Source organism: Salvelinus sp. IW2-2015, linkage group LG13, assembly GCF_002910315.2.
Source record: "Salvelinus sp. IW2-2015 linkage group LG13, ASM291031v2, whole genome shotgun sequence".
NCBI classification, from domain to species: Eukaryota; Metazoa; Chordata; class Actinopteri; order Salmoniformes; family Salmonidae; genus Salvelinus; species Salvelinus sp. IW2-2015.
In genome coordinates, this window is record NC_036853.1 from 14,166,279 (window position 1) to 14,191,572 (window position 25,294).

A 25,294-nucleotide genomic window follows, 5' to 3' on the forward strand; every position below is an offset into this window, starting at 1 on the left:
ATACCGACCATTTCGAATCCCACCGTATCTTCTCCGCTATGCAATCTGGTTTCAGAGCTGGTCATGGGTGCACCTCAGCCACGCTCAAAGTCCTAAACGATATCATAACCGCCATCGATAAGAGACATTACTGTGCAGCTGTATTCATCGACCTGGCCAAGGCTTTCGTCAATCACAACATTCTTATCGGCAGACTCAACAGCTTTGGTTTCTCAAATGACTGCCTCGCCTGGTTCACCAACTACTTCTCGGAGGGCCTGTTGTCCGGACCTCTGGCAGTCTCTATGGGGCTGCCACAGGGTTCAATTCTCGGGCTGACTCTCTTCTCTGTATACATCAATGATGTTGCTCTTGCTGCTGGTGATTCTCTGATCCACCTCTACGCAGACGACACTATTCTGTATACTTCTGACCCTTCTTTGGACACTGTGTTAACTAACCAGATGAGCTTCAATGCCATACAACTCTCCTTCCGTGGCCTCCAACTGCTCTTAAATGCAAGTAAAACTAAATGCATGCTCTTCAACCGATCGCTGCCCGCACCTGCCCGCCCGTCCAGCATCACTACTCTGAACAGTTCTGACTTAGAATATGTGGACAACTACAAATACCTAATACCTAGTGTCGGCGCTAGACTGTAAACTCTCCTTCCAGACTTACATTAAGCATCTCCAATCCAAAATTAAATCTAGAATCGGCTTCCTATTTCGCAACAAAGCATCCTTCACTCATGCTGCCAAATATACCCTCGTAAAACTGACCATCCTACGACCTCGACTTCGGCGATGTCATTTACAAAAATAGCCTCCAACACTCTACTCAACAAATTGGATGCAGGCTATCGCAGTGCCATCCATTTTGTCACCAAAGCCCCATATACTACCCACCACTGTCGACCTGTACCCTCTCGTTGGCTGGCCCTCGTTCAACTCGTCGCCAAACCCACTGGCTCCAGGTCATCTACAAGTCTTTGCTAGGTAAAGCCCGCCTTATCTCAGCTCACTGGTCACCATAGCAGCACCCACCCGTAGCACGCGCTCCGGCAGGTATATCTCACTGGTCACCCCCAAAGCTAATTCCCCCTTTCGGCCGCCTTTCCTTCCAGTTCTCTGCTGCCAATGACTGGAACGAACTGCAAAAATCACTGAAGCTGGAGACTCATATCTCCCTCACTAGCTTTAAGCACCAGCTGTCAGAGCAGCTCACAGATCACTGCACCTGTACATAGCCCATCTGTAAATAGCCTATCCAACTACCTCATCCCCATACTGTATTTATTTATTTATCTTGCTCCTTTGCACCCCAGTATCTCTACTTGCACATTCATCTTCAGCACATCTATCACTCTAGTGTTTAATTTGTATATTGTAATTACTTAGCCACCATGGCCTATTTGTTGCCTTACCTCCCTTATCTTACCTCATTCTCACACGCTGTATATAGACTTTTTCTACTGTATTATTGACTGTATGTTTGTTTATTCCATGTGTAACTCTGTGTTGTTGTTTGTGTCGAACTGCTTTGCTTTATCTTGGCCAGGTCGCAGTTTTAAATGAGTACTTGTTCTCAACTAGCCTACCTGGTTAAATAAAGGTGAAATAAAATAAATAAATAAAATAACAAATAAAAATACTACCGCACAGTAGGTGGCAGCATGCACAAACAAAATGCCATGATACCAAAGAAGAAGAATCCACCCGGTCGACAAAGAATGACGAAAAAGTTATATAGGAACTGTTGAAATCATACATTGGTTTACTCTGTATATTCTGTAAACTCTACATCATATCAGATTTATTTTTATTTTTACGTATGTACAAATTAAAGCTTTCACAACGTCGAGGATTTGGACCCAAGTTTTCTGTGGTGTATGGAGTCTGCCTGGTGAGTTGCGAGTCGACATCATTGGCTAGCAAATAAAATACCCGTAAGTTATTACCGGCACCGAGCTATCTTACCTAGCTAATGGCGTTCTGTTGCTTACCAAATGTACATTTGTATTGTCAAGCAGGGTTCGTTATTGTCTGGCTTTTGTCCTTGGAGATAAAGTAGTTTGTTAATCTAGCGCTAGCAATAACAGCGCAAGCTAGCTAATTCAGGTTTCTGATGTTAGCTAGCTAAATATATGCAATTAACGTTAGCTAGCTAGCTGACTAAACTCTGGACAACTGTTAGCCTAGCTAACTTTTTAGGTAGCTAGCTGACTAACTGAACTCCGGACAACTGTTAACCTAACTTGCTTTAGGTAGCATAGTTGAATAGGTGAAATAGTTAGCTAACTAGCCTAGACTTAATATCTTCGTGTAATCAGGCCTAACTATTTAGCTAGGTTCACCTACAAGTATTACGTTTGATCTTTCACAGAGGAGCAACTTATCTTTCAGTGACTCTAGAATGCATTTTCTATCTTGGAAATACACGTTTGGAGGTCATAGGGGGTGATCTAGTTCCCTACTGTGTTGCACATTTCAGAAACCTTGACCTAACATTAGGTCAATGGTATATTTGAAGAAAAAAAAAGTTTAACTTTATTTAACTAGGCAAGTCAGTTAAGAACAAATTCTTATTTACAATGATGGCCGAGTGAGAGAATTGATATGTATTCCTCTATGTCCTCTCCTTCCTGACTAGCTGAAGTTAATGATCTGAAAGGTGATTATGATGATGGTCACGATCATACCCAATCGATTTATTGTGTTTCTCGATAGTCTGACATGGATTCCGCTCTTCGTGTCCTCTCTTTCATCTGTGCTGGTCTGAGACGATGGATACATGTGAGCAATATAGTGGACATCCTTTTGTAATGAATTGGCTTTCACCTGGTCACTTCTTTTACATCATAGATGGAGATGACAAAGGATACATTGAAAGGGAGACAGTGACATGCTAGTAATGTGGCTGTTTTTTGTGATGCTGCTTCTCCACCCAACCCTCCCTGTTGTTGATCTCTACTACAGAAATGATTAACCCTCTAAAAACCCACCACAGTCAGCACTTCTACTGCCTTTCGTAGCTCTGTATCCAACACCTTTCTGAAAAATGACAGTAATTACTGTTGAGGTGCATATAATCAATTCTAGACCAACCTATTTTCTTGCCCAGTCCCTTCCTATTGCCTCTGCAACACACCCATCCAGTGTTGTTCTTCCCAGAATTACAGTACCAGTCAAATGTTTAGACACCTACTCATTCAAATTTTCTTAATTTGTTTTACTTTTTTCTACATTGTAGAATAATAGTGAAGACATTAAAACTATGAAATAACACATGGAATCATGTAGTAACCAAAAAGTGTTAAACAAATTAATATATATTTTATATTTGAGATTCTTCAAAGTAGCCACCCTTTGCCTTGATGCACACACTTGGCATTTTCTCAACCAGCTTCATGAGGAATGCTTTTCCAACATTCTTGAAGGAGTTCCCACATGCTGAGCACTTGTTGGCTGCTTTTCCTTCACTCTGGACTCTGCAGTTCAACTCATCCCAAACCATCTCAAGTTGGTTGAGTTTGGGTGATTGTGGAGGCTAGGGTCATCTGATGCAGCACTCATCACTCTACTTCTTGGTCAAATAGACCTTGCACAGCCTAGATGTGTGTTTTGGATCATTGTCCTGTTGAAAAACAAATGATAGTCCACTAAGCACAAACCAGATTGGATGGTGTATCCCTGCAGAATTCTGTGGTAGCCATGCTGGTTAAGTGTGCCTTGAATTCTAAATAAATCACTCACCAGCAAAGCACCCCCACACCATAATACCACCTCCTCCATGCTTCACAGTGGGAACCACACAAGCAGAGATCATCCGTTCACCTACTTTGGGTCTCACAAAGACACGGCTGTTGGAAACAAAAATCTCACATTTGGGCTCATCAGACCAAAGGACAGATTTCCACCGGTCTATTGTCCATTGTTCGTATTTCTTGGCCTAAGCAAGTCTCTTCTTATTGATGTCCTTTAGTAGTGGTTTCTTTGCAGCAATTTGACAATGAAGGCCTGATCTATGCAGTCTCCTCTGAACAGTTAAGATGTCTGTTACTTGAACTTTGTGAAGCATTTATTTGGGCTGCAATCTGAGGTGCAGTTAACTCTAATGAATTTATCCACTGCAGCATAGGTAACTCTGGGTCTTCCTTTCCTGTGGCGGTCCTCATGAGAGCCAGTTTCATCATAGCGCTTGATGGTTTTTGCAACTGCACTGGAACAACTGCAACTGCACTTTCCGTATTGACTGACCTGTAATGATGGACTGTTGTTTCACTTTGCTTATTTGAGCTGTTCTTGCCATAATATGGACTTGGTCTTCTACCAAATAGGGCTATCTTCTGTATACCCCAACCTTGTCACAACACAACTGATTGGCTCAAACGCATTAAGAAGGAAAGAAATTCCACAAATTAACTTTTACATTTACATTTAAGTCATTTAGCAGACGCTCTTATCCAAGAGCGACTTACAAATTGGTGCATTCACCTTATGACATCCAGTGGAACAGCCACTTTACAATAGTGCATCTAAATCTTTTAAGGGGGGGGGGGGGGGGGGGGTCCAGAAGGATTACTTTATCCTTTTAACAAGGTACACCTGTTAATTGAAATGCATTCCAGGTGACTACCTCATGAATCTGGTTGAGAGAATTCCAAGAGTGTGCAAATCTGTCAAGGCAAAGGGTGGCTACTTTGAAGAATCTCATATAAAATATATTTTGATTTGTTTAACTCTTGTTTGGTTACTACATGATTCCATATGTGTTCATAATTTTGATGTCTTCACTATTATTCTACAATGTAGAAAATAGTAAAACAAAGGAAAACCCTTGAATGAGTAGGTGTGTCCAAACTTGACTGGTACTTTATTCGTATGTTGCCAGAGAGAAAATGAGTTCTGACAGAGCAATCTTCCTGTCTATATAAAGGTGCTCCTCTGCGGTGTAAAGTCAGTTTCACCTCAAGATAAACATGAACCAGTTTACAACCATAAAACTGGACTGGCCTCTTCAAAATCAAATACCACCTAATATGTTATGCAATGTGCATGTGCTCTTGTACACCTGTCATTTGTGTAGTTAAACTGATCATGTCTCTGTTTCTCTCGCAGATATCACCCCATGCTCTCCTTCTATTCTGATTCCCATTCCTGATCTCTCTGCACCCACCTCTGTCTATTGTGCACATTAGCGCTTTCTTTCCTCCTGTCTGTCTCTTTGTTACCCTCTTTCTGTCCTTCCCTGCTCCCTGCGGCCATGTGTGATAACGGGGATCCTGAGGACAAGCCCCCAGCCCCCCCAGTCAGGATGAGCAGCACCATCTTCAGCACAGGCTCCAGTAAGGACCCGCTCTCAGCCAATCACAGCTCCAAGCCCCTGCCCTCGGTTCCAGAAGAAAGGAAACCCCGCAACAAGATAATCTCAATTTTCTCAGGAGCAGAGAAAGGTGAGACACGAGTCCATAGAGGTGGTGCACTGGCAGGGGATCTAAAGCAGTGGTTCCCAACCTTTTTCGGTTACTATACCACCAACTGAGTTTTATTCTGCCCCAGAGTACCCCTGAAGTACCCCCTTGTGCATTTTACCAGTAGGCCTATGGTCTCATGAGTCTTCTCAAGTACCCCTGGTGGATAGGCCCAGTACCCCTGGTGGATAGGCCCAGTACCACCTGGGGTCCTAGTGTCCCTGGTTGGAAACCACTGCTCTTAAGCATTTGTCAACTGTCCTATTTTTGTGACGGAGTGGCTGTGGATCCAACTTTTCTGGACCATCTTACAGACAGCCAAAGGTCCCGAAGCTTCTGCGCATATTAGATTCTGCTCATGTTAGATCAAAGCTGAATAAATGTCTGCAAGATCACACGGTAATGATATCATTCTACATAACAGTACCGAATTGCATAGTATTACGCAGGGATGGGGAACTGGCGGCCTGCGGGCTTTGAAGTCACTTGGATCAATTCCCTCAGTCGGGGTTTCAACTTACTGTTGCAAGTTAGAATAGTAGAACACACAAGGTACAATTCTGAAATTTGGTTGTGCATCAGCAGTTTTTCTCTTATGTCAGTCAATTAGCCCATGTCTACTAAAATGTGTTAGCTGGCAGTTAGTTTAACTTAGAAAATGGTCTAACTTGTTAACCCTGAGTTACCAGCCGGGGGGCCCCCATTGATTTTTTTTTATTAGTCAGTCTCACTCAGATATCATATTCAAAACTGCGAACTTTTTACACCACCCTATGGCAAAATGTGTAGAATTGCAGGATTACAGTTTTGTGTGGCCCCCACCCCCTTCAAAGTTGCTCATCCCTAGTACACCCCCTTCAAAGTTGCTCATCCCTGGTATAACGTTACTGGAATACAAAAAAACACCTAATTTCTAATAAGATTTTCGGATGATTGTGCGAATGGTCGCATTTCTGTCATGCCCGCGCCACTAGACAAAATAAGAGCTTTGATTGAAACTAAACACGGGCTATGCTACAGTTAACATCATCTGCTCTAAAATTTGCTCTCTGTACATAATTCAAAACAACACTGTATAACTCAAGAAGATCTAACCTAAATGCATATCTCTATGAACCTTGTTGAGATCAAATGGTTGGTATGCAGATGCTGCATGGACGTTTCACCGCTAGAACTTGAAAAATTATTATTCACAATTGACAGTGAGAAATGTGAAAGTAGAGAAACACATGTGCAGAATGTGATTCGGATCTTCAGCTCTGGGGAAAAAAAGATCCAGGGGGCTGGATGGGACAGTTACCTATGGAGCCACAGCCATTTTTTTTTTAAAGGTGCATTAAGAGGCTACATTTCATTCAGTGTATCTTAGTTCAGAACCAATCCATTTTATGTTACTTTCCATCTGTATGCATCAGACTATCCAGTGGCAGGAGTAGTTGCGTTTCGGTCTTTTCAATTTCAGTCTATCCGTTGTTGGATCTGATTTACGTTTCAGCACATTTATTAACAGAGAATGTAATGATGGTTTATTTGATGACTTTCAGGTGGTAGAAAGAAAGACCGGGACAAAGAACGACCAGAGATCTCTCCGCCTTCAGACTTTGAACACACTATCCACGTTGGCTTTGATGCTGTCACTGGGGAGTTCACTGTGAGTACGGTCACTTTCTTCCGACTTTTCAACTCTTATTCCAGGGATACTCAAATCCCAGCCTGGAGGACCATAGTACTGCTTGTTTTTGATTCTACCCGAGTTAGTTGATTGACCCCTGACCCCATCTCTTTGTATCCTCCTCTCTGATAGGGCATGCCAGAGCAATGGGCACGGCTCCTCCAGAGGTCAAACATCACCAAGTCAGAGCAGAAGAAGAACCCACAGGCTGTTCTCGACGTGCTCAAATTCTATGATTCTACAGGCAACGGCCGCCAGAAATACCTCAGTTTCTCCTCTGGTGAGCTTTCTCATGGATGACACTTTGCTGTTTTATAAGATTGTTATAGACTCTTTTAAGACTGCAATTATTTCCCTCGCCCTTTTCATTTTTAGAAAAGGATGGTTTCCCTGCAGGACCCCACTCTGTAAGTACTGACTTCTTTCTAGTGATTACTTAAAAATCTGTCGTTCTGCCCCTGTTCTCCGGGCACGAAAGACGTGGATGTCGATTAAGACAGCCCCCCCGCACCTCTCTGATTCAGAGATGTTTGGGTAAATGCGGAACACGTTTCAGTTGAAGGCATTCAGTTGTACAACTGACTAGATATCCCCCTTTCCCTTACTAGCTACCTGAATACTATGGGGCTGGGATTTTTTGGTCCTTGACCTCATTCATAGCAGCCCTGAAAATATGTGTGGGCTATATATGAAATGTCTATTGTTATCTTTTCTGCAATAGCTGGTCAAAAAGGGCACGGAACCCTCATCGATCAGTATCAAGGACATTGATGATGATGATGATGATGAAGCTCCCCCACCCATTGTGGCACCACGTCCAGAATACACTAAGAGTGTGAGTAATTTTGACGGGAGCTCACCTCAATTTTATTTTGCTCTTGCTCACAATCGCTCATTCTTATTTATTTATTGTGTGTGTTTCTCCTGCAGGTTTACACTCGCTCCGTCATTGACCCCATCCCTGCTCCAGCCACGTGTCCAGATGGAGACGCAGCCTCCAAGGCTCTAGACAGACAGAAGAAGAAAGGCAAGATGTCAGACGAGGAGATCATGGACAAACTGAGTAAACGCACTACATTTCTTACAATAGCAACGTGGCAATTTTACTGGTAGTTATTAATATAACCCTCTTGTCAGGAGAATTTAGTATTGGTGTGTATAACTTTTTTTCTTTGGCCACAGGAACTATTGTTAGCATTGGAGATCCCAGAAAGAAGTACACAAGATATGAAAAAATTGGACAGGGGTAAGTTAATTTGAAGGTGGTAATTGGGGTGTATTTGTGTGTGTGTCCAAGTTATTAAAAATATGTAACCGTCTCCACACAGGGCTTCAGGGACAGTGTTCACAGCCATTGACGTCGCCACCGGACAGGAGGTAAAGGGGAATTAAGGGTTGTCATTGGTCAACTGACCGGGGATGGATGGATTGAGGAGTATAAGTAAAGGGAAGGAGACCTTGAGAGTTGAGGAATGATGTGCAAAGTGCGGCAGAGACTAGATACAGAGAGACAGAAATGGGGAAAGCGTTTGAAAACTGTAAGCCTGGCAGGAGTTGAGAGATTGCAGGATAACTAATCACACACCCATTTTAGAGGATAATTTAGAACCTTTCCTTATTTCTGGCTGTTTCTCACAGGTGGCCATTAAACAGATCAACCTACAGAAGCAGCCCAAGAAGGAGCTGATAATCAATGAGATTATGGTGATGAAAGAGTTAAAGAATCCAAACATTGTCAACTATGTAGACAGGTAATAGAATTGTCAAATATATAATTAAGCTTAACAGCACTAACTTTGGTGTAAGTTGGGTGTGCCAAACCTAACATTCTGGTGATGGTGGAACACTACTGGGTGTACGATATTGTACAATACAATATACCCTAACAACCTCTCCGGCTTTGGTGTCTGTGTGTGTTTGTTAGTTTCCTGGTGGGAGAGGAGCTCTATGTGGTGATGGAGTATTTGGCTGGTGGTTCGCTGACTGATGTGGTGACAGAGACCTGCATGGACGAGGCTCAGATAGCTGCTGTCTGCAGAGAGGTGACCAGCTCTTATACGGCACGCTGCATTAACCTTGACCTGTTTACCCTTTAACAGTGGCTGGGTGGGTAACTTGTGTGTTCACATTTAGAGCCTTTATTGTATGTGGAAATATTGACCGTTGTTTCTTTATCCCCTCTCGCTCCATTGCTCTTTCTCTCTCTCTCTCTCTCTCTCTCTCTCTGTCTCTGTCTGTGCCATTGGTTTCCCCATCTGAAGTGTTTACAAGCACTGGAGTTCCTTCACGCGAACCAGGTCATCCATCGTGACATCAAGAGTGACAACGTGCTACTGGGAATGGATGGCTCTGTCAAGCTCAGTGAGTCTCCCTCTCCCACTAAACAACCCCAGGCTAGCCATGGCCTATGTAGAAGAAGTAACAGCCCTAATAGTTGGGGGTGGATATTTACCTTATTGAAAGTCTGCGGGTATATGGATTTGCTTTGATGTTGTAAAACTGTTCTATATTTATAGCTGGAATTTGCCATCTGCATCCTATGAAAGATAAGTACCAATTTGCCAAGGATAGTTAACAAATGACTATTACAAGCTGGTGCTACTGTTTGTACTGCTACCCTTCAGTCCCTCACTAACATATGTCTCCATCTCTCTCTGAATTCCACCTCCCTTCTCTCTGTGCAGCCGATTTTGGTTTCTGCGCCCAGATCACCCCAGAGCAGAGCAAGCGCAGCACCATGGTGGGTACGCCTTACTGGATGGCACCTGAGGTGGTGACCCGGAAAGCCTATGGGCCTAAGGTTGATATCTGGTCCCTGGGCATCATGGCCATTGAGATGGTTGAGGGGGAGCCTCCATACCTCAATGAGAACCCGCTAAGAGTAAGTGAACCATAGAGCAGCACCCTCCTAAAATTCCATTTATTTCTTTTACTATATCACAGTGCATCAAAAGCTAGTTCCATAGTGATACTGACATGGATGTAACATACTTTTCCAGCACCTCACAGTTCTTTTCCCACTCTCCTCTCCCCCAGGCACTGTACCTGATTGCCACAAATGGGACTCCAGAACTTCAGAACCCAGAGAAACTGTCTCCCATATTCAGAGACTTCCTTAACCTCTGCCTGGAAATGGATGTGGAGAAGAGAGGTGGGGGCAAAGAGCTGCTGCAGGTGATGACCCATCCTATCTATGGCTTCCTTTGTGATTTGCTCTTCTACTCTTGTGTCAACTTGACTGGTTGGATTTGGCTGTATATACTCCTCCATCATTACCCTGTCTGCATGTACTACAATAGAGGTGAGCTTCAATGTTAACCCTTTACTCTCTCTCTCCTCCTTCTCTTCTTCTTGTCTAGCATCCCTTCCTGAAGCTGGCAAAACCGCTCTCCAGTCTTACACCTCTAATCTTGGCTGCTAAGGAGGCCATGAAAGGCAACCGTTAACCGAACAAATAGAACAAACAACGCTGTGCCAGATCTGTGCCAACTGTTTAGGTTTTGTGCCAGACAATAGGCTGAGTGACACCACCATGCTCCAGTCTGATAAGCCCTGACAACCCTCACTGTGAAGGAGACCAAAAACATCCAGAACACTACCCACCGCTGGCCATATGAACTCTGATTCTCACTCAAATCTTTGAAGATTTTATTTTGTATAAGAAAACATTGGCGGGGGGTCACATTGAGGCTTAATTTCTATTTAACATGGAATGAGCATAGCTATCTAGTTCCTACTTTTTGGAAGAAATATCACTGCCTTAAATGCAAAACATTGCCCAATGCAGGGGTAGGCAACCAACCCCCTGTTCCAGGAGTGCCACATGTACTTCAGGATTTTGTTCCAGCTAGGCACCACACCTGAACAACTGAGCTAAGTTCAGCGATAGCCTAAATTCAACACACCTGGTCTTCCAGGTCGGTTAAATCAAAAACATGAAGTGCCTGTGCCACTCCAGGACTAGGGTTGCCTACCCCTGGCCTAATGTATTGTTGATTGTGTCATGTTTTTTTTCTCCATAATTTTTACTGTCATTGTAGTTTCCTCTACAGCTAGTTAGTGTCCTCTTAATAATTTTGATACTTGAATTTCATGTGTCCTGACTGATCATGTTATGGGCCTATCATTTAATGAAAACTGTTATTCCACCTGGTGCCCGATGTAATCTTTGGATTATTCTCACATTTGTTATAGGAAAGAAATTTCAAAACCTTTCCATTATTACAGTGAATGTGGTGATATTGATGATGATATAGGGTTGCCTCATTTGGCAGTCCAACCAGTGATTTCCTCCTGTATCATTAGCCTCTTCTTGGTAGTGGAGGTGCAATTTATGGGCAAATTCAATTGTAGAATGACGGGGTTTTTTCTTGCTTGTGACGACTTTCTTTGTTCTTATTAAAAATGGAACTATTGTACATGTCGAATTCTGTACTTTTTGTCTAATTCAGTGCTATAGCTAAGATATGGATGTCAGGCCAGGTAGCTTTATAGGCTAGAGAAGGCAATGTATATTTACTGTTTGTTAGTTATTCAAATAGAAAAAAAGAATCTGACAATTGTCTGCAGACTAGTAAATGCAGCTGTTAATTTTGACCTTATTCTTGATTTATTATTATCTGTATACTATGACTCTTAAATGGAATGGAGATGTGTGAAAGTCACACTGTAAGATACCGTCCAAGAGTGGGCTCAAGGAATGATACTCCATGAGAACATAATTTTGTAGCTATTAAATTTGGATCAGAAGACAAAGACATTTGTTTTTCATAAAACACCTTGTGATTTTGGTTGTCTTAACTCATGCCTGTATATACACTCCCCTCCATATGTTTTTGACAGTGAAGCTAACATTTTTGTCTCTATACTCCAGCGTTTGGGATTTGAGTTCACATGTTTTATATGGGGTGACAGTAAAAGGTGACATTCTGTATTTGAGGGTCTTACCTTAGAAATGAAAGCACTTTATGTATCTAGTCGTCCCCATGCCCCCCACATGAAGTAAGTATTTGGACAAATTGATTTCTAGTGTATCAAGTTAGTCAAAAGTTTAGTATTTGGTCCCATATTCCTTGAACAATGACTACATCAAGCTCTACAAAGTCGTTTGATGCATTTGCAGTTTGTTTCAGTTGTGTTTTGGGTTATAAAATTAAAGCTGACATTCTGTACTGTCACCTAATCAAGGATCTTCAAAATCTAGGGTTATTAGATTTATCCCCGGGCACACAAAGCTCCACTATGGATTAGGCTTACTTTTTAGAAAACAATTATTTTACCTGGGCTACAACCCAGTGCAATGAGGAATGTATTATTGTTATCAAGTGAATACACAGTTATTATACACTGCAGTGATGTAGGCTAATTTGAATAACCACTCACACTTGCTCTTTTGTTTCATGCCAAAGCAACTGCATATGCCTGATTATGCAACCGTCTGGGTCTATTCTCCACAGCTTAGAAGGTCCAGAAAGGTACATTAGCAGGCCACTCGTATGGTGTTGGCCTATTCTTTTCAGGATGTAGCTGGTCTTAAAATAGTAGGCTTACTATCAAAAAAATATGGCTTCTCCTTCCAACTCCCCTCCCGTTAATGCTGTAGCCTATCTTCCATTCAGCAAGCTTCCGCTCTCCTCCAATAGTTTAATAGTAGTAGGAGGAGCAGGAGTTGGAGGTCGAAATAAGTGTCCAACAAGCTTTAAAAGGAATAGCCATGGCAGCGGAGAGGCCAGGTGCGTAATTGCGCAACAGAACAATGAAGACAGACATGCTCGAAGTAGCCTATAGCCTAAGTTAGAAGCGTATGCATATTGCCCATAATTCATATGCTTAATGTTAGGCTTAATACTGCGGTGAATGTATCCAGTCAATTTACACAGCGAAATTAAAACAAGTTTATCAGATAATGAAATCATAGGTAGCTGCCTACACTGTGCGCTCCCAAGGCTGCGCTGAGTGCCCCCCCTCCCAGTGCTCTGGTATGCAGCTCGAAATGCTACCCAATTGTTTCCGTTTTTTATGAACAAGAAATGTATCCTACCTAGGCTACAACAACACAATGTAATGAAGAATGTTATTATTGTTTTCAAGTGAGTACAAAACTCTTCTCTATGCTGTAAACTGCAGTCAATAGCCTAAGGTATTTGAATGACTGCTCAAAAACATGCATATTCATTTCAAAATAACTGCATCTAGCAGTTGGACAACCATTCGGGTCAGTCATGGGTTTTTTCTCTGCAGTATAGGTCCAGGCACATTAGCAGGACAGTAATATGGTGTATTTTGTCATGAAGTATCAGCTAACGGAAACATGTTTAATGCAGGGATTTGTAGTTTCTGCGTTTGGCTTCCATGTTTTAATAAACGTGTTTGAGAATGAGGTGAATAACATACTACAACAGATATTACTATACAGTCATGAAATACCGTTCTATAAAGCAGTAAGCATTGGTGGTTCAGTGGTAGAATTCTCGCCTGCCACGCGGGAGGCCCGGGTTCGATTCCCGGCCAATGCATCGATATTTTTTGCTTCCGTCATCCACTTTATTTTCTTAATTTCCTTATTTGTTCTTCACTCTTTTTGTAGCATGTAGCACTCCAATCCCCACTTTTTAAAACTATGTATCATGATTTGAACAACTAAGGGTAGCTATAGCTAGCTAGTATTGCTGATAATATTATAAAACTTGACAATTTTTTATTTTTTTATTTTAACAAATATCAATAAACAAAAGATGAATAGTCACATGCAAACAAGCATACATACAAACTATTTACATTGCCAGGAATCCTAAACAAACAAATCATATTCATTAATAATACAACAAGTTTTAATTGCCTTTTTTTTTGTTAAAGTAGTGCCATATTGTTTAGATTCATTTATAAAGCGAAAAAAGTTAGGTTTTGAATTAGACCATTTGCATTTGTGATTATGAAATTTACCTAGTATTATTAGCAGTTTAATTAAATATACTACATCTTTATCTATGTCAGAATTTCTGAAATAAATCATTATATCAAAACCATTAAATAGTACAAGCGGTCCTATTGTTTTGGTAACAAAATTCTGTATGTCAATCCAAAAAAACTCTACTAATAAATACAGGCAAAAAACAAATGCAAAATGGTCTCCTTCTCCATTCCACAGAAATCACATTTATAGTCAATATTCAGCTTGAATCTTTCCAAAACATGTTTCACAGAATAAATTCTATGTAACATTTTAAATTAAACTTCCTTTACCTTGTTACTGATACAATATTTGTTCTCAATTTTCCATGCTTTCCCCCATTGTATATCACCATAGATATTTGACCAAAAGAATCTTGCTGAGGGAATTGTAGTATCACAAACAATATTCCTAATCTGTTTGTTACTAAATTTATCTTTGATGTTAATATTGCCAATTAATATATGTTCATGTAAATCTATGTTACTTACATCAACCACAGAGGAATTTAGAAATGGACATTTACTATCACAGTGACTTAATGTTATGAGAATTTCGTTATCAATGTTCATAAACTTAAATTAATCTACTCAGTCTGCAACCCAGAATTTGTAAGGTTCTGGTTTAAATGAAACAGACAGAGTCCCCAGCTTACAATAGTCAAAATGTTTATTCACGAGAGCACTCTGAAGTCCATTATACAAAGACATCCATTTTATACCTTGCTCCTTCCTTACGCACATACTTTCACACAAACAGTAGATATCCTACGCACATACATACACACGAACAGTAGGTGAGTTGTATCCTTCTCCAGAGTTCTCACCCCTGTGTATCACTACCCAGCCGACAGTTCCATTCCCCCGAGATTAGGGAAACCTTGAGAAGTACTCCCTCTCCTATCATAAGTTTCTCAGAGTTCTAACCAGGTCGGGTCAAACACAGTTGAATTGTTCTCTGTATTTTCTTAGGCACACACATACACACACATTTCTCTCCCTCCCAGGGCCCTTCTGAACCTAGTTGGATTTACGTTTAATACTTTAATTATTCCTTATACATGCTACATAAACTATAATCCCTAATGGTTAAGTTTCAGGGTGGAATTATTTAATCATTATCTTTAAACATATAAATTCCTTTAACACTTAATGAAGAATATTAAACTTGTATACGTTCACATGAATCGGGTTCTCACAGAAAGAAAAGTTCTTACTAGTTGCAAATAAAAACAGTCCTTTGCACCACGCAAGTAGCTGACCTAAATTATATATATATATACATTTACAAATAACATTGTACCATAGATTGGTAAAACGAATAGCCATCAAGCTAACATTAAGTGTCAGAGCGAGTTTCCCTGCGATAAAAAAAAATATTTAAAAAGTTCTCACACAAACAATGCTCTTTCCTCAAGAAATATTTTTTTTTATTTTATTTCACAAGTTCTCATTCAACTCCCTGGGCCAAGATAAAGCATAGCAGTGTGAACAGACAACACAGAGTTACACATGGAGTAAACAATAAACAAGTCAATAACATGGTAGAAAAAAAAAGAGAATCTATATACAATGTGTGCAAAAGGCATGAGGTAGGCAATAAATCGAATAATTACAATTTAGCAGATTAACACTGGAGTGATAAATCATCAGATGATCATGTGCAAGAAGAGATACTGGTGTGCAAAAGAGCAGAAAAGTAAATAAATAAAAGCAGTATGGGGGTGAGGTAGGTAAATTGGGTGGGTAGTTTACAGATGGACTATGTACAGCTGCAGCGATCGGTTAGCTGCTCGGAGATAGCAATTTTAAAGTTGTTGAGGGAGATAAAAGTCTCCAACTTCAGAGATTTTTGCAATTCGTTCCAGTCGCAGGCAGCAGAGAACTGGAAGGAAAGGCGCCAAATGAGGTTTTGGCTTTAGGGATGATCAGTGAGATACACCTGCTGGAGCGCGTGTTGCGGGTGGGTGTAGCCATCGTGACCAGTGAACTGAGATAAGGCGGCACTTTACCTAGCATAGCCTTGTAGATGACCTGGAGCCAGTGGGTCTGACGACAACATGTAGCGAGGGCCAGCCGACTAGGGCATACAGGTCGCAGTGGTGGGTCGTATAAGGTGCTTAGTAACAAAACGAATGGCACTGTGATAAACTGCATCCAGTTTGCTGAGTAGAGTATTGGAAGCTATTTTGTAGATGACATCGCCGAAGTCGAGGATCGGTAGGATAGTCAGTTTTACTAGGGTAAGTTTGGCGGCGTGAGTGAAGGAGGCTTTGTTGCGGATAGAAAGCCGATTCTTGATTTGATTTGGATTGGAGAGTTTGATATGAGTCTGGAAGGAAGTTTGCAGTCTAGCCAGACACCTAGGTACTTATAGATTCCACATATTCTAGGTCGGAACCGTCCAGGGTGGTGATGCTAGTCGGGCGTGCGGGTGCAGGCAGCGAACGTTGAAAAGCATGCATTTGGTTTTACTAGCGTTTAAGAGCAGTTGTGAGGCCACGGAAGGAGTGTTGTATGGCATTGAAGCCGTTTGGAGGTTAGATAGCACAGTGTCCAAGGAAGGCGGAAGTATATAGAATGTGTCGTCTGCGTAGAGGTGGATCAGGGAATCGCCCGCAGCAAGAGCAACATCATTGATGTATACAGAGAAAAAGATCGGCCCAGAATTGAACCCTGTGGTACCCCCATAGAGACTGCCAGAGGACCGGACAACATGCCTCCGATTTGACACACTGAACTCTGTCTGCAAATATTTGGTGAACCAGGCAAGGCAGTCATTAGAAAAAACCGAGGCTACTGAGTCTGCCGATAAGAATATGGTGATTGACAGAGTCGAAAGCCTTGGCCAGGTCGATGAAGACGGCTGCACAGTAATGTCTTTTATCGATGGCGGTTATGATATCGTTTAGTACCTTGAGCGTGCTGAGGTGCACCCATGACCGGCTCGGAAACCGATTGCACAGCGGAGAAGGTACGGTGGGATTCGAGATGGTCAGTGATCTGTTTGTTGACTTGGCTTTCGAAGACCTTAGATAGGCAGGGCAGGATGGATATAGGTCTGTAACAGTTTGGGTCCAGGGTGTCTCCCCCTTTGAAGGGGGATGACCGCGGCAGCTTTCCAATCCTTGGGGATCTCAGATGATACGAAGGAGAGGTTGAACAGGCTGTGATAGGGGGTGCGACAATGCGGCGGACAGTTTCAGAAATAGGGGGTCCAGATTGTCAAGCCCAGCTGATTGTATGGGTCCAGGTTTCCAGCTCTTTCAGAACATCTGCTATCTGGATTTGGTAAAGGAAAGCGGGGAGCTTGGGCGAGTAGCAGCGGGGGGGCGGGCTGTTGGCCAAGGTTGGAGTCGCCAGGAGGAAGGCATGCCAGCCATTGAGAAATGCTTGTTGAAGTCTTCGATTATCACGGATTTATCGGTGGTGACCGTTTACCTAGCCTCAGTGCAGTGGGCAGCTGGGAGGAGGTGCTCTTGTCTCCATGGACTTTACAGTATCCCAGAACTTTTTGGAGTTAGAGCTACAGGATGCAAATTTCTGCTTGAAAAAGCTGGCCTTTGCTTTCCTGACTGACTGCTGTATTGGTTCCTGACTTCCCTGAACAGTTGCATATCGCGGGGGCTCTTCGATGCTATTGCAGTTCGCCACAGGATGTTTTTGTGCTGGTCGAGGGCAGTCAGGTCTGGAGTGAACCAAGGCTATATCTGTTCTTGTTCTGCATTTTTTGAACGGAGCATGCTTGTCTAATATGGTGAGGAAGTAACATTTAAAGAATGACCAGGCATCCTCAACTGACGGGATGAGGTCAATATCCTTCCAGGGTACCCGGCCAGGTCGATTAGAAAGGCCTGCTCGCAGAAGTGTTTTAGGGAGCGTTTGACAGTGATGAGGGGTGGTCGTTTGACCGCGGACCCGTGGCGGATACAGGCAATGAGGCAGTGATCGCTGAGATCTTGATTGAAGACAGCAGAGGTGTATTTGGAGGGCAGGTTGGTCAGGATAATGTCTATTAGGGTGCCCATGTTTACGGATTTAGGGTTGACCTGGTGGGTTCCTTGATGATTTGTGTGAGATTGAGGGCATCAAGCTTGGATTGTAGGACTGCCGGGTGTTAAGCATATCCCAGTTTAGGTCACCTAACAGAACAAACTCTGAAGCTAGATGGGGAGCGATCAATTCACAGAGTGTGCCAGGCACAGCTGGAGCTGAGGGGGTCGGTAGCAGGCGGCAACAGTGAGAGACTTATTTCTGGAGAGATTAATTTTTAAAATAGAAGTCGAACTGTTTGGGCATAGACCTGGAAAGTATGACAGAACTTTGCAGTATCTCTTCAGTAGATTGCAACTCCTCCCCCTTTGGCAGTTCTATCTTGGCGGAAAGTGTTATAGTTGGGTATGGAAATCTCAGAATTTTTGGTGGCCTTCCTAAGCCAGGATTCGGACACGGCAAGGACATCAGGGTTGGCAGAGTGTGCTAAAGCGGTGAGTAAGGCAAACTTAGGGAGGAGGCTTCTGATGTTGACATGCATGAGGCCAAGGCTTTTTCGATCACAGAAGTCAACAAATGAGGGTGACTGGGGACATGCAGGGCCTGGGTTTACCTCCACATCACCCGAGGAACAGAGGAGTAGTAGGATGAGGGTGCGGCTAAAGGCTATAAATATAACGTTTTATCAGATGCAAATAAAACACAGTCCTGCACAACTCACTTAAATCCAGCAGTCCACAAGCTAGGCGTCAGCGTGAATTTCCCTACCATTAACAAAAGCCTTGGCTCCCGCAAAGTATGCACTTTTCCCTTCCTTCCTTGCTCTCTCAATCATCGGCCACAGACGATTCCGAGGTTCTTTTGTCCTTCACTCTTGCTTTGATGTTCTCGTCAGATTTTTCTGCTATTCCATAAATTCGAAGATTCCATCTCCGACCATACCGGTCATTCTCGTTTACCTTTCACTCCATTTCAGTGAGTTTCCTCTTCTGCTTTGCAACCTGAATTTTCAATGTTGCGTTCTGCTGCTTCAGAGTTTTTACTTCCTCAGCACTGATATCAATCGATTTCTTCAGGTTAACGATACTGATGGTGTTCTTTTTCACCAAATCCATGTCATCTGCGATGTTGTCCAGTAGCTGGCTTCGGATGGTTCTTCTCAGCTTCTTTGGAAGTTGCTCCTTGGTTGGGGTATTCGGGTATGAATCACATTCACCTCCTTTTTTACACTGCAAGCATATGAGTGAGTTTCAACAATGCCTCTTTTCTCCTTGGATGTTTCAACATCCATTATCTCAGCAACAGTTTGGTCATGTCCTGATTCCATGCTACTAGCTATGAAGACATTAGCACGCTAACTTAACTAATTTACACACGCTGAAACTTTTCGATAGCTAGCTTGTTTGTTGGAAATCGTCAAAAATATATTTCAATGGTTTGATTAATTACAAAATTATTCAAAATAGCTACATTGTATGGTTAGATATCATTTTTTGTAAAAGAAAAAAACTAATTGCAACTGCAGTCTAAAACTATAAACTTTGTGAGAAAACCCTAAAATTGTTCCTCAGCTAGAAATGTTACAACTGATAAAGCCAGTTCTTTCCCTTCTGACCTAAACAAAAATATGGCGTGCTGAAACACAGTTAGCTATGTCTTCCAACTTGTTGGCAATATGTTAGCTAACCTAGCTATAAATCACATTTTTTTATCTCTTTGCTAAAATGTTCAGACTGTGCCAGTAGAAAGCTACTTTAGTTCAAGTTATAAACTATATCACCTGCAGAGAATTTTGGGACAGTTTTATAAAACACAATGTGTTTTATGTTCTTCAGTCCTCGTTAGTATAGTGGTCAGTATCCCCGCCTGTCACGCGGGAGACCGGGGTTCAATTCCCCGACGGGGAGGAAATTTTTTTTCTTTAACTCCATTCACCGTTTGCAACTGAGATACCCGAAACGTCACCATTTTACTGGGATAGACATATTGGTCATCATGGGCAAGATAATATTGGGTATGGGAATTCATTTGCGTTCTTCTGACAAAGGTAGGTAGAATATGATCATCATTAAAGATCATGATATGCTGTCGAACAGTGTATGTGTGTGTATATATATATTTATATCAAATCAAATCAAATTTTATTWGTCACATACACATGGTTAGCAGATGTTAATGCGAGTGTAGCGAAATGCTTGTGCTTCTAGTTCCGACAATGCAGTAATAACCAACAAGTAATCTAACCTAACAATCCACAAACTACTACCGTTATACACACAAGTGTAAAGGGATAAAGAATATGTACATAAAGAATATATGAATGAGTGATGGTACAGAACGGCATAGGCAAGATGCAGTAGATGTGATAGAGTACAGATACATACATATGAGAATGAGTAATGTAGGGATATGTAACAATAGAAGTGCGCCATAGTGTTGTAAGAAGTTTGAGCTAAGTGATACCATTATTAGATAAAAGGATAGGACAATACGAGCTCAGCATATCTGGTGTATAGAATGACTCATGCTATCCTGAACAAGATACATTATATAGCATATCGCCTTCGACTCTATGCGAGTATATCTGTGTCAGTATCTATGAGTAACACATTGATCATCTAAGAATTAGTGGGCCATCATGTTTACAAAGTGGCTATGTGGCTACATTTTATAAATTTCCAGCACACTTTCCCAATTCAATTGGAAACGTGGCTGGAGCTGAGTCAATAATGTTGCGGCACGCGGTCCACTAAACTGTTATTGGCTGGCTGAGTTTAAGACAGTTTCTTTGATGGCGCTTTGAGATAGAAGCTAGTTTTTCCAGTCCCACTCGGGATCCCCTAGCTTTGATTGCACCCTTGCTACTGAACCTCCTCTTGCTGGCATCGATTGCGGGCGTCGATACGACAGCAGTAGACATTGGAAGCAAGCCAGTAATCGAGCTTGATCTCCTCTTTGATAACTCTAAATATTTGATTTCACGTTGCCTGTAAATCCGAATGGGCGAGGGGAGTGTAGACCCGTGAGAGCTGTGGCGCGTGGCATGTAGGCTCGGTGCGACCTGAGGGGGGATGAGTTTTTCCCCGGTGATGGTTGTGCAGACTCACTACCCTCTGGAGAGCCTTACGGTTGTGGGCGGAGCAGTGCCGTACCAGGCGGTGATACAGCCCGACAGGATGCTCTCGATTGTGCATCTGTAGAAGTTGTGAGTGCCTTTTGGTGACAAGCCGAATTTCTTCAGCCTCCTGAGGTTGAAGAGGCGCTGCTGCGCCTTCTTCACAACGCTGTCTGTGTGGGTGGACCAATTCAGTTTGTCCGTGATGTGTACACCGAGGAACTTAAAACTTTCCACCTTCTCCACTACTGTCCCGTCGATGTGGATAGGGGGGCTCCCTCTGCTGTTCCTGAAGTCCACAATCATCTCCTTTGTTTTGTTGACGTTGAGTGTGAGGTTATTTTCTGACACCACACTCCGAGGGCCCCACTCCTCCCCTGTAGGCCTTCTCGTCGTTGTTGGTAATCAAGCCTACCACTGTAGTGTCGTCCGCAAACTTGATGATTGAGTTGGATGGCCACGTTGCATGGCCACGCAGTCGTGGGTGAACAGGGAGTACAGGAGAGTGCTCAGAACGCACCCTTGTGGGGCCCGGTGTTGAGGGTCAGCGGGGTGGAGATGTGTTACCTACCCTCACCACCTGGGGCGGCCCGTCAGGAAGTCCAGGACCCAGTTGCACAGGGCGGGGCGAGACCCAGGGTCTCGAGCTTGATGACGAGTTGGTGTTAAATGCTGAGCTGTAGTCGATGAACAGCATTCTCACATAGGTATTCCCTTGTCCAGATGGGTTAGGGCAGTGTGCAGTGGTGGTTGCGATTGCGTCGTCTGTGGACCTATTGGGTCGGTAAGCAAATTGGAGTGCGTCTAGGGTGTCAGGTAGGGTGGAGGTGATATGGTCCTTGACTAGTCTCTCAAAGCACTTCATGATGACGGAAGTGAGTGCTACGGGGCGGTAGTCGTTTAGCTCAGTTGTAGAGCTAAACGACTCACTGCAGATGTCCTTAGCTTTCTTGGGAACAGGAACAATGGTGGCCCTCTTGAAGCATGTGGGAACAGCAGACTGGGATAAGGATTGATTGAATATGTCCTAAACACCACAGCCAGCTGGTCTGCGCATGCTCTGAGGACGCGGCTGGGAATGCCGTCTGGGCCTGCAGCCTTGCGAGGGTTAACACGTTTAAATGTTTTACTCACCTCGGCTGCAGTGAAGGAGAGCCCGCAGGTTTTGGTAGCGGGCCGTGTCAGTGGCACTGTATTGTCCTCAAAGCGAGCAAAAAAGTTATTTAGCCTGTCTGGGAGCAAAGACATCCTGGTCCGCGACGGGGCTGGTTTTCTTTTTTTAATCCGTGATTGACTGTAGACCCTGCCACATACCTCTTGTGTCTGAGCTGTTGAATTGCGACTCTACTTTGTCTCTATACTGGGACTTAGCTTTTTGATTGCCTTGCGGAGAGAGAATAGCTACACTGTTTGTATTCGGTCATGTTTCCGGTCACCTTGCCCTGGTAAAAGCAGCGGTTCGCGCTTCAGTTTCACGCGAATGCTGCCATCAATCCACGGTTTCTGGTTTGGGAATGTTTTAATCGTTGCTGTGGGTACGACATCGTCAATGCACTTTCTAATGAACTCGCTCACCGAATCAGCGTATTCGGTGATTATATATTATATGTGTGTATATATGTGTGTGTGTGTGTTATACATAATATATATACACACACACATACACACCACACACACAGCAAATAAAGAAACGCCCTTTTTCAGGACCCTTTCTTCAAAGATAATTTGTAAAAATCCAAATAACTTCACAATCTTCATTGTAAAGATCTTCAAACACTGTTTCCCATGCTTGTTCAACGAACCATAAACAATTAATGAACATGCATCTGTGGAACGGTCGTTAAGACACTAACAGCTTACAGACGGCAGGCAATTAAGGTCACAGTTATGAAAACTTAAGACACTAAAGAGGCCTTTCTACTGACTCTGAAAAACACCAAAAGAAGATGCCCAGGGTCCCTGCTCATCTGCGTGAATGTGCCTTAGGCATGCTGCAAGGAGGCAGGAGGACTGCAGATGTGGCCAGGGCAATAAATTGCAATGTCCATACTGTGAGACGCCCAAGATAGCTTTACAGGGAGAAAGACGCACAGCTGATCAGTCAGGAGGTTAAAGCTTGGTCGCAAATGGGTCTTCCAAATGAACAATGACCCCAAGCATACTTCCAAAGTTGTGGCAAAATAGTTTAAAGACAACAAAGTCAAGGTTTTGGAGTGGCCATCACAAAGCCCTGACCTCAATCCTATATAAGCACTTTGTGCAGAACTGAAAAAGCGTGTGCGTGCAAGGAGGCCTACAAACCTGACTCAGTTACACCAGCTCTGTCAGGAGGAATGGGCCAAAATTCACCCAACTTATTGTGGGAAGCTTGTGGAAGGCTACCCGAAACATTTGACCCAAGTCAAACCATTTAAAGGCAATGCTACCAAATACTAATTGAGTGTATGTGAACTTCTGACCCACTGGGAATGTAATGAAAGAAATAAAAGCTGAAATTAATCATTCTCTCTACTATTATTCTGACATTTCACATTCTTAAAATACTTCTGACTTCAACTGTATTTGGACAGTGAAGCTAGCATTTTTGTCTCTATACACCAGCATTTGGAATTTGAGTTCAAATGTTTTATATGGGGCGACAGTACAGAATGTCACCCTTTATTTGAGGGTTTTACCTTAGAAATGAAAGCACTTTATGTATGTAGTTGTCATGCCTCCCACGTGAGGAAGTCATAAGTATTTAGACAAATTCATTCATAGTGTATCAAGGTAATCAGAAATGTAGTGTTTGGTCCCATAGTCCTTGCACACAATGACTACATCAAGCTCTACAAACTCGTTGGATGCATTTTCAGTTTGTTTTGTGTTATAAAATAAACGCTGACATTCTGTACTGTCACCTAATCAAGGGTCTTCAAAATCTAGGGTTATTTACTTGATTGAAAATCTTACAGAATTAATTATAGTGCGTGTGTATAGAGCCCTTCTACCAGCAGGAGCTTGGCACAGCTACAGGACCTGTAGTGAGCGGGTAAGGTCTGCCACAACCTGGCACACACACACTCTTGAGGTTTAATACCTCAAAATGAGAATGTCCTGACCTTACCAAGTACAAAGAGAAATATCTTCGATTTCTTTAGAAAATGAACCATGCACTACAATTTTTTTTGGCTATGCAAAATCCAATTGTCCAATTAGAAGCATTGATCATATGATGTCATAGACAATAGGTCAAGTAGACCTACTCACCAAAATTGTCATGGCAACATTTTTCATTGTCGAGGAGCTGTTAGTGAACATGACTGCAGTGTGCAGTGTTTAAAATATATGCATGGAAATTACAGTTCTTTGAATTTCTTATAAGAAAATAATTTGAAACGCAATCGATTTCTGCAGCATGGGGTTTTCAGGAACATTATCAAGAAGAGGCACATGCACCTTCACCAGAAATATGGCGTACCGTCATTTGACCCTTGGTGAGTTGCAAATACATTACATCTATAATTGATACAGAAATGATATTGTAATGACCTGACTAGATCATAAAGGAAAAATTGTCCTGACAGAGGGTTGAGTTTACGAATTGACAGTTTATTAACCCAACTTTACACAGGCTACTGTTTGGCCGTAGCCCACGCCAAATAAATGAAAGATACCCCACAAGCCAACCGTGACCTTCTCTTGTGAAGGCCAGACGTAAGAGAAAGAACAATGGTAAACCTGCTCTTAACTTCCAATGCTCCATTCCCCTGCCCAACCCACCTCCACGCCACTCCGCCAACCACCAGGATGCCCGGCATCAGAACATTCCAGGCATTCCCATGATTGGCAGATAGGAGGTTGATTGGCATGTCGGACCCCGCGAACACTGGTAAGTACAACACAACCCACTAATAGCCTAACACATAACACACCGCTCGGTCTGTGCGGGTCGCTACAATATCTTTACTCCAAGCAAAGTCCATGTACGTTTTTGAAATGTTTGGTTTTAGAAAATGTCCATCCATCCATCCATCATTGACTTTGTGTGGACGTTGCTCGTGTGCTGAGGCCTAGTGTGGCCAGGTGCATACTCGCTTAGGCCTGAGATATAGCCTACGAATGGGCACATTGA

At 42.7% G+C, this 25,294-nt stretch overlaps 1 protein-coding gene and 2 non-coding genes across 4 annotated transcripts; all 3 read left to right on the plus strand.

Moving 5' to 3' along the window:
- The first annotated feature begins 1,673 nt into the window (after positions 1-1,673).
- Positions 1,674-11,026, plus strand: LOC111972174 (serine/threonine-protein kinase PAK 2). 2 transcript variants are annotated; one of them, XM_023999068.2, is made up of 15 exons: positions 1,674-1,927; positions 5,100-5,434; positions 6,997-7,103; positions 7,257-7,404; positions 7,500-7,531; positions 7,846-7,959; positions 8,055-8,187; positions 8,307-8,370; positions 8,453-8,501; positions 8,763-8,875; positions 9,049-9,166; positions 9,386-9,485; positions 9,809-10,005; positions 10,161-10,298; positions 10,484-11,026. In XM_023999068.2, exons 2-15 carry the CDS (start codon positions 5,245-5,247, stop codon positions 10,568-10,570), a joined length of 1,590 nt encoding a protein of 529 aa, XP_023854836.1. In that variant the 5' UTR covers positions 1,674-1,927; positions 5,100-5,244; the 3' UTR covers positions 10,571-11,026. The 2 variants fall into 2 exon arrangements, with proteins under 2 accessions (XP_023854836.1, XP_023854835.1); XM_023999067.2 differs by having other exon boundaries at positions 1,686-1,884.
- Positions 11,027-13,568: 2,542 nt separating this feature from the next.
- trnag-gcc (transfer RNA glycine (anticodon GCC)) lies at positions 13,569-13,639 on the plus strand. Its single transcript has one exon. It is a non-coding gene; the product is annotated as a tRNA-Gly (tRNA).
- Positions 13,640-19,900: 6,261 nt separating this feature from the next.
- On the plus strand, positions 19,901-19,972 carry trnad-guc (transfer RNA aspartic acid (anticodon GUC)). The gene has a single exon. It is a non-coding gene; the product is annotated as a tRNA-Asp (tRNA).
- The last annotated feature ends 5,322 nt before the right edge of the window (positions 19,973-25,294 follow it).